Raw genomic sequence first — 9,511 nt, 5'->3', positions numbered from 1 at the left:
CTCACAATCCTGCATGACGATTCACAGGGAGAGAAATTGTTTTTGGGATAAACTTTAGGACACACTACAGAGGCCTGTCATCATGCCACAAACACACATTATGAACTGTCACAACATTCACACTGAGGTGCAAAATGGGTGTGACTTACACTTGCAACAACTTTTACAAATGTGCCAACAAATTCCACACACTTTCTCTAAACATTTCTCCTCACATCCCTCCCAAACTTTGTCTTTTTTCCCTCCCTCCCCTCAAGCCAACCCCACCTCACGAACACACACACACACACACACACACACACACACACACACACACACACACACACACACACACACACACACGCGTGTGTGTGTCCTCCTCCCTCAGTCTCTCCATGGCTGGATTGTGGCAGCAGCTTAGCTCCCTGCAGCAGGGTCGAGCTCTGGCTCTCCTCCACCTCATCGGTCTTCTCTACTCTACCTTGGGTGCTTTTACCTGGGATACCAGCCTTCCCCCTCTGAAGGTAAGAAATTCACATGGTCATGGAAAAAAATATTAATGTAAATCCATATATAGCTACATGCATTCAAAAAAAGGAATTGGGCATTTTCTTATTAGATAGTGCAGATAGGCAGGAAAGGGAGGAGAGAAAGTGCCAAGGACTCAGCGTAGATGGGGCGGAGGTCGCTCCCCTACATGCATTTTATAAGTTGTAATTTAATCGTTGAAATGTTTTAAGTCTTTATTTGCATAAAATACCTACTTTGCTGAGTTCTTTTATAATTAATTAAAGAAATATTAACTGTACCAAATATATTAAACTTAAAGTTTGGCGTTTATTGTTCTTATGCACATGCCAACTAAAATCCTTCGTCAAAATCAGGCAGTGGGGAATAACTGCATGAGAGACCACTGGTTTGTTTTAGATTATCTTTGTCTTTGTTACTCAGGCTAACTAATCACTAACAGATCAACCTATATCAGTTTGTGAATAAAGCATTAATAAGGAAGAACCAGAGGAGCCTATTAACATGACATGAGAGAAATAGAAGTGTTAAAACTAAGCTTGCAAATGTGCAAAAAAAAAGAGATTTGTGCAGAGGAGGAGTGGAGAGGAAGACCAGAAAAGGTTCCCCAACTCAAACCAACTGTTGGATTGGACTGAGTGAGCTGCTGAATTTCCAGAAAGCAAGAGGGAGAGACTTAGAGAGCGGGATGGATGAGTGAAAATGAGAGAAAAAGAGCAGTAATGTGATCCAGCGGAATTTATGATTTTTTTGTTTAAACATGTGCCAGTGATGATGAAACCATGGTACAGAGAGCAAGCAGAGAGTGTCTGCAGATATACATGAGTGGGCAGATATAATGTTTGTTCCTGTGGTTTTGTGTGCATAAAAGTGTGTGAATGTGTGTGTTGGCAGGAGTTTCAGGTGGTGAGGGGGAATTTCTCTAGGACTTTCCTCCGCGTTGGCTACCATAAGATTGCAAAGATTCCTGCAGGAGCACGCAACATCAGCGTACGGGAGACAATAAAGAGCCGAAACTACCTTGGTACACACACACACACACACACACACACACACACACACACACACACACACACACACACACACACACACACACACACAGGCACATATCTAACAGCAGGCATATTTTTTAGAATGACAAACACTACAGTGTTGGTATAAAATGGGGTTTTCTTCCAGCTCTGCAGACCCAAAGTGGTGTCTCCATCATCAATGGTGACTGGGTGATTAACAGGCCGGGGATCTTCCTTGCTGTTGGAACACAGCTGACGTACCAGAGACCCAATGAAATCCGCTCTCGCAATGGAGAGTCCATCACTGCACCCGGGCCCCTGACTGAGGACCTGCATGTTTATGTGAGACACAAACTGGGTTACACAATGGAAGCAGTTCCTTATTCAAATGCACAAACACTGTACACAAACAATACTTGTACTACTATGCTATATGTCATCATATTCCATAAACCCCTCATCTCCCTCTCTTTGCAACAGTTGATTTACCAGCAACCAGGTCCCAGTGTATACTATGAATACATTGTGCCTTTTCAAAACACACCCCCCACTCCTGAGCCAGATCCACCTTCTGATAGTCTGCCACTGGGTGAGTGCACACACTAACGCATGAGCACCCAAACACAAACTTAAATCCATATTAGAGTGACCCTAAATGACCATAGTGCTATTTTCTTATACTGAATGTTCTGGTTTTTCCTCAGGGAGCATAACACATAACAGATGCCTCTGTTTGTGTCTGCATGTACAGTACTAACAGACACACACAGATTTCATGCTAACGCCAATATGTATCATTTTCAGCAAAATTGTACTTTTGAAAATTTGATTAAGATTTTGATAACATTTGATGCAGGCAGGCAGCCAAACTTTGTTCTGGCAGAGAGCTCTTTACCACACACTAACACCCGTGGGACAGATTTAATTTCATTACCTAATATTTAGTCTTGCATTGCCAGACCTTCCTCCACAGCGCACCGGAGAAAGGTCTGGCTAGTTCACACAACATTTCAGGATAGGAGAAAAACGTGTTCTGGTTTATTGGCATTTCTTTAAACCAACACAATGACGGTGCCTCTGGAATAATGGAAACTTCTGTGGCATGGTAATGTTCTGAACCAGCGCTGAAATGGGTGGGCTCTTATCTGGAGAATAGAACGCAAGTAGTGGCCATTGGGGGGGAAATGTCTCAACCAAAAGGCATAGACTGTGGGGTACCTCAAGGGAGTGTTTTGGGTCCACTTTTCTTTCTGCTATATATAAATGACCTAAAGTCTGCTTGTTCATGCAGTCTTTTTTTATATGCAGATGATTCTGCGCTGGTTGTGTCTCACAAGGATAAAAATGTGATTGAAACTTAGCGCAGAACTTGTAAATGGTAGCATATGGATGCCTGATAACAGATTATCACTTCATTTAGGGAAAAATGAATCTATCTTGTTTGGAACAAAGATAAAGTTAAAGAAAGCTTCAGGTTTTAAGGTCCTAGCTGATGATACTGTAATTACTGCCAAGGAATCAATCAGTTACCTTGGATGTATGTTAAATTACAATTTATCTGGACTAGGTCAGGCCCAAAAGGTAATCACCTAACCTGAAACATAGGCTTCAGACGTCTCAAAACAAATTAATAAGGCTTATTTTAGACCTTCCCATACGAACTCATCTGGAATCTTCCCACTTTGAAAGGGTGGGATGGTTGAAAGTTGAGGTACGAGTGTCTCAGTTGCAGCTGGGTATGGTACATAAAATTGTTCATGGAGATGTTCCCAAATATTTTAGAAATTATTTTGGAACTACCCTTTGGAACTGAAAGTATGGCTTAGGTGCCAATTGTAGTCATTATCATATCATAGTCTATTTTTATTGTTAATTTGTCTGTATAATATGGATGAAATTGTTTAATGTATGATGAATGATTAATGTGTTACCTGCTGCTACTTGTCCTCTCCCCCTGCCCTTATAGGGACCACAATGGAAATAAGTCTTTGGGCTTTATTGTGTTATCCCTGACTATTTATGTATTTTTAATGTATGACACAGAGTGCTGTTTCATATTTTTTTATATTTAAGTGGTCAAATAAAATCAATCAAAATCAATCAATCAATCAAACAGGAGAGTGATGGCTGTGTCAATGAATCACAGCCTGTACACACACATAACTGAGAAGAAGGTCTAATAAACCAAAATGAGTGAAATCACCTGTGTGGATGTGCTAAATGTGTGCTGGGCCTGTAACCTTAGTATATTTAATTTTAGGCTTCATGCCACCTCATTACACTACCTATCTATCCAAAATGGCAAACAACTTTACTGTCCTTCTTCTTCTTCAAATTTGGGCTCCGCCCTATAACCTTCACTATTCTTGTGGTTGAGACAGTAGGCCCATCCCAATCAGGTGAGAAGGACCACAGAGGTGACGTCACAAACGACATCATCAAAGAGAAAACCCACCCTAACCAGGTTAGCTCTGACCCCAGCATGAACTCTGACCCTCGGCCCACCTACACCTGGACAAAGAGTGGGCGCACAGAGTGCAGCACAACCTGTGGCAATGGTACGAAAATGCATATAATTCAAAGAACGGGTGACCGCACATAAATGAATGCTTTCCAAATCCTTATGCGGCACTTTTTTATTTGTGATATATAATTATTTGGTGCATTCATTTAGTGTGCAGGCAGCCTTACTATACATTTTGACTATGCCAAAAGGCCCCAGACCATCGGGATGTACATATTCTACATTGCAGCAAAGAAACATATATACATAATACGTAATAAGATGTTACAAAATCAAAGATGACACATAAATGTAAGTGAAAGCTTTAACAATTAACAGTAGCTGAGATTTCTGGCAAAATGCATGTGCCTCATACATTACATGAAATCTATTTTGTTTTCTGTAAAAAATATTTTGTAGACAAACACATATTTACCTTTTTCTGTCTGTGTGTGTGTGTGTGTGTGTGTGTGTGTGTGTGTGTGTGTGTGTGTGTGTGTGTGTGTGTGTGTGCGCGCACATGCTAGGCAGGCGTCCAGTACTCTGGGAGTGTGTTGACAAAGATTCCCAAGTGACTGTTCCTGCTGACCTCTGTGACCCTGCCCTTGAACCACCAAACCGGGAAGAAGACTGCAACACCCAGTCCTGTCTTGCATAGTGAGAAACACACACACACACACACACACACACACACACACACACACACACACACACACACACACACACACACACATCTGATGTCCCATACAATAGTCATGACATATACACAATATGAGACACATATACAGTACATTGTATTAGTTCCACACGGTTCTGTGACACTCAGGGTGAAAGCCTTCATCACTCACACACATTCAAGCCATAACTCAGTCACCAGTCACCAGTCATTCACACTGAGTGACTTTGTTGTGGCTTTGGTTTGCATGTTTTGTGGTAAATTAATACCACCAGATATTACTGTCGCTAAGATATAGCAGGGGTGTTATTGGATTACAGTAAGTGTATGTTTGGTTGTGGCTCTGTGAGATATTTCAAACACAGTGTCAGTGATCCATGATAGCTGACATATATGATTCTATTGGGAACGCAGCCGCAACAGCAGCAGCAGCAGAGGGTTACAAAACTGAAACCTCAGAAGTATTAGAATGAGGAGAAACATCTGTACTTCTGCAGCACAAATTGGCTTATTTTGCCTGTTTCGTTTATGATCTCCTTTTGGAGGAAAGTACAGGCTTTATAATGCCTCTCTAGACCAGGGTCAACTTACCACACACAATAACTGTGGTCAAAATTAGGACATAGAGCTGGGACAAACTCTACTTGAGGAAAATCATTTCTATATTCATCTCAATGTGTAACCACATCTTTTGTGAAGGACTGAGAGCTGCTCTTTATTTTCTCTAACTCTTTCCTTCTTTGCCGACAGCTGGGACGTCGGGGAGTGGTCCGAGTGCAGCAGGAGCTGTGGACCCGGCACTCAGCACCGCCAGGTCATCTGCCGACAGGTTACTCACGTTCATACCAATGGGACGGAGACCTCGGTGACCATGGCACAAGAGCAGTGTGGGTCGTCTGACAGGCCGGTGACCAAGTCCATATGTCAGCTGAAGATTTGCAGCCAGTGGGAGATACAGTCTGAGTGGAGCCCGGTGAGAGAACCTCAGTACTAGTACATGACTCTACTAATAAACATGATCTGTTGGAGGAAGTCTTACTTAATACCACAAGGTAAAATACTCCATTACAAGTATAAGTCCTGCATTCTAGCTTTTACATATATAAAAGTACAGAAGTATTACTGTATTAGCAAAGTGTGCTTTAAGAATAAAATGTAAAACTGCTCACTATGCAAAATGGCCCTTTCATCTTCCTCTCAAATGCAGTGGAGTGAAGTTGCATAAAATGTAAATACCTAGGAAAGTACAAGTACTTCAACATTTTATGTAAGTACAGTGTTGTATACAGTGAGTAAATGTACTTAATTTCCACCACTGAGTGTTATTTTTCGGTCATAGCTTATTTAACTCTGTCCATACCCAAAACCATAATCTATTTTATCAGATGTTTAACTAACTGCTTGGTGAGCTATATGTAACTTATAAATTTCAGTACTACAGTCATTACTGTAACAGGCGTTTAGAAAGACAGAAATAATGCAACCATTATTGCCAAAACTAAATTTACACACATTTTTATTGAATACAATAAACATGTACACTTTTATAATAATAAAACAAAACATTTACTTTCTGTTGCGCCCACCCCTCTCTCCCACCTTCTGTCCTCAGTGTTCAGTGCCATGTGGAGTGGGTCAGCGCAGCAGGGAAGTGGTGTGTTTGAGCAACCAGGGTGATGTGGAGGAGGATGAGGAGTGCAACATGAACCTAAAGCCAGATACACTACAGAACTGTGACATGGGAGCCTGTGCAAGCAGCTGGTTCACCTCCCTCTGGAGCCAACGGGTACCACAGAAACTATCAGAGTGCATGTGCATGTATGTGTGTGTGTGTGTCTGTGTGTGTGTGTGTGTGTGTGTGTGTGTGTGTGTGAGGAGAATATGACACAATAGGGGAAAAAAGTTTAAAAAAAATGATGTATGTATGTGTGTGATATTCCTCAGTGCTCTGCAGAGTGTGGTAAAGGCAAACAAACCCGGACGGCAGTGTGTCTGATAGGTCATGGGACTGATCTCCCATTGGACAGCTGTGAAGGGGAACGTCCATCAGAAGTGACAGTGTGTGACTCAGGCCCCTGCCAGAACCGCCTGGAGTGGTACACTGGACCCTGGGGTCAGGTAATTTACATGCACACATACAGTACACATGTACACACTATGAAAACATCATCCATTTGAAGTTTCACCTTTGTGTATGTGCGTGCGTGCGTGTGTGCGTGTGCGTGCGTGTGTGTGCATGCGTGTGTGTGTGTGTGTGTGTGTGTGTGTGTGTGTGTGTGTGTGTGTGTGTGTGTGTGTGTGTGTGTGTGTGTGTGTGTGTGTGTGTGTGTGTGTGTGTGTGTGTGTGTGTGTGTGTGTGTTAAGTGTTCTGCAGAGTGCGGCAATGGCACACAGACCCGGAGTGTGGCTTGTATTTTCAACAACGATGGTCGTATGGAGGTTGTTGACCAGTTACAATGTTCCAATGTCTCTCAGCCAATCACATCTCAGCCCTGCAGACTGAAGCCATGCGGTGTCCAGTGGTATTTCACAGAGTGGAGTGCGGTAAGTGTCCCAAAATCTGTCCTACTATCAGGGGTATTGAAGATCTAATAAACTGATAAACCGCTGTAGTAGTGGACCTTGAGTTGGGATTGTTTTGTCAATCATGATCAAATCATCTGGATAATCCACAGATCTGGACCTGAACAGTTTGATATTGTTTATTTCTTCATTAAAAAGTAGTTTTATTGAAACCTCTGCTCAGCAATGTCTGTAGATTAATCTGTAGCGTAATCAGGACATCATCTGGATAGACAATATGCTATACAGATTGGTATTTTTCTTTTAGAGGAAGTATGGGATGAGTTGTGACGACTAAGTGGTGTATACATTCAGACCTCAAATAACATTATTTATACTGTATGTGCAACTCTTCATCTCTGCCTTTGCTCTCTCTTTCTATCACCTCAGTGTTCAAGCTCCTGCAACGGAGGCTACCGTGTGCGTGAGGTGCGTTGTCTTGCCAACAACATCACCCCAAGCGATCGCTGTGACCCCAGTTTGTCCCCAAAGAGCCGAGAAGAGTGCAACAAACTACCTTGTGGAGCTGAAATAAGTAAGTCTGCTAAGCAATGTTGTATTACTGCCGTGCATCCACTATAGGTGGGGTTGGGTCAGAGTTCACACAAGGGTCAGAGAGACGTGAGAGTTCTCTGTGATATGTTACCATGAAGATGTTCATCTGGGGCAAACTGTCTTAACTAGGAAGAAGTGAAGAGTTGTAAGGAAACAGTGAGGAAAGATCACGTTATTTTGAAGACTCATGAATAAAGAAACCTGCCAAAACCAATCTCAAAAAGATCAATACGTTTTCTTATCATTGGGTAAAAAGAACATGTGGTTTATATGTTCAAACTTCCTACCACTTCTGATATTCAGTGGTAATCACTGTTCTGGTGTAATAAATGACTTGTGAACATAAATAATGGGTCGTAAATACAATCAAATGTGTAAGCGTGTAATTAATAACCTTTATGCAAGAAAGTTTATGGGACCTACTGTCATAACACGTCTTCTTTTAGGCTTTCATTGGCCAGCATGTCCTGTATTGCTTGGTAAATGGATGCACCACTATTAAAGCCTGGCTTCCGTAAGCATACAGGGTGGTGATGGAGGGTGAGGGTATATAGTGTATAATACAGTATGGCATACGTTCATTTTACTTTCCAGTCCAAACAGAGTACAATACAATACAAATCTGCTTATTCATTGTTTTATTTTTTCCAAAGGACATGTATTTTACAGATGATCCCAGTCAGTATAACCAATATATTATTGGTTATTATTGGTTGTGGGAAGGGAAACACACGTGGTATAAATTATAGTGAGTAAGCCAGTTCAACAGGTGGGTTTTGAGATATTATGACAAATGTGAATTTGTATGTATCATGTAATTTATTCTAACTTGATTACTTGGAATTTGATTCTGACTTGAGATCAGAGGCCATAAAACTAAAGACAGTTTGACTTTAGTGACTTGGACTCTGTATTGAGCATTTAGCAACTAAATTGAAGGCTCAGTGAATTAGCACCAACACTTCCACCAAGAGTGTAGTGGATAACACTGAATGGAAGAAAGATTTTTGAAAGAAATTTGCTTTGCTTCTCCCATGTTTCTCCAACTTGTTCCTCTTTTCCTTCACAGATCCATCATGCAGCGACCAGTACCATAACTGTATGGTGGTGGTTCAAGCCCGACTGTGTGTTTACCCTTACTACAGAAGTGTCTGCTGCGCCGCCTGCTCCCGTGCCCACAAAACATACCCCAACTCGTATCTAAAGAACCACATCCGCAGGTGATGCTGCCACAGGAGGTTAAATTCAACTCCGCTAGCTCTGTTTGTAGATCGCCTCATTATGTGAGAATGTTGAATGTGGTTCAATATTCAGTCACTCAGCCTGCCATGAACAGTGTTAGAGTGAGATCCTTTTTCATCTTCACACCAAACTGGATTAAAAATAACCTGAAATTGTATTCTCTTTCTATTTACAGTGTAACTTTAAACTGGACTGCTCACATTTGGTGATGTACGTACTTGTATATTTATTCTTAATAAAGGGTGTATAGCTTCTGTTACTCAGCTGCTGTCATATTATTACAGATGCTACAGGCAATATTTAACAGTTTAATGTTCACATGATAGTGTTTTGTCTCAACCACCCATTGTGAGAAGGGACTAACGTTGGGAAGGTACAGCTGTGCCAGTTGTTGCTGGCAGGAATCTGCTATAATCATTCCACCTGTTCATACTGGCCATTAAGAGATCCTTT

At 41.6% G+C, this 9,511-nt stretch overlaps 1 protein-coding gene across 1 annotated transcript; it reads left to right on the top strand.

Moving 5' to 3' along the window:
• Nucleotides 1-311: 311 nt before the first annotated feature.
• On the top strand, nt 312-9,328 carry adamtsl7 (ADAMTS-like 7). Its single transcript, XM_028605246.1, has 12 exons — nt 312-503; nt 1,402-1,531; nt 1,687-1,862; nt 2,001-2,109; nt 3,902-4,078; nt 4,551-4,680; nt 5,450-5,672; nt 6,312-6,485; nt 6,644-6,817; nt 7,064-7,243; nt 7,652-7,796; nt 8,886-9,328. Exons 1-12 carry the CDS (start codon nt 375-377, stop codon nt 9,038-9,040), a joined length of 1,902 nt encoding a protein of 633 aa, XP_028461047.1. The 5' UTR covers nt 312-374; the 3' UTR covers nt 9,041-9,328.
• Nucleotides 9,329-9,511: the final 183 nt, after the last annotated feature.

The sequence above is a fragment of the Perca flavescens genome, chromosome 2 (genome assembly GCF_004354835.1).
Source record: "Perca flavescens isolate YP-PL-M2 chromosome 2, PFLA_1.0, whole genome shotgun sequence".
Classification (NCBI taxonomy): Eukaryota; Metazoa; Chordata; class Actinopteri; order Perciformes; family Percidae; genus Perca; species Perca flavescens.
Note: the sequence above shows the minus strand (reverse complement) of the source record. Positions and strands in the feature narration are given on the sequence as shown.

Excerpts from the sequence above, each read along its gene's own strand:
- adamtsl7 (XM_028605246.1), top strand. The coding sequence starts at position 375 with ATGGCTGGATTGTGGCAGCAGCTTAGCTCCCTGCAGCAGGGTCGAGCT. Across the intron at positions 2,110-3,901 it reads TTCTGATAGTCTGCCACTGG|TAGGCCCATCCCAATCAGGT; the intron begins GTGAGTGCACAC and ends TGGTTGAGACAG. Across the intron at positions 4,681-5,449 it reads ACCCAGTCCTGTCTTGCATA|CTGGGACGTCGGGGAGTGGT; the intron begins GTGAGAAACACA and ends CTTTGCCGACAG.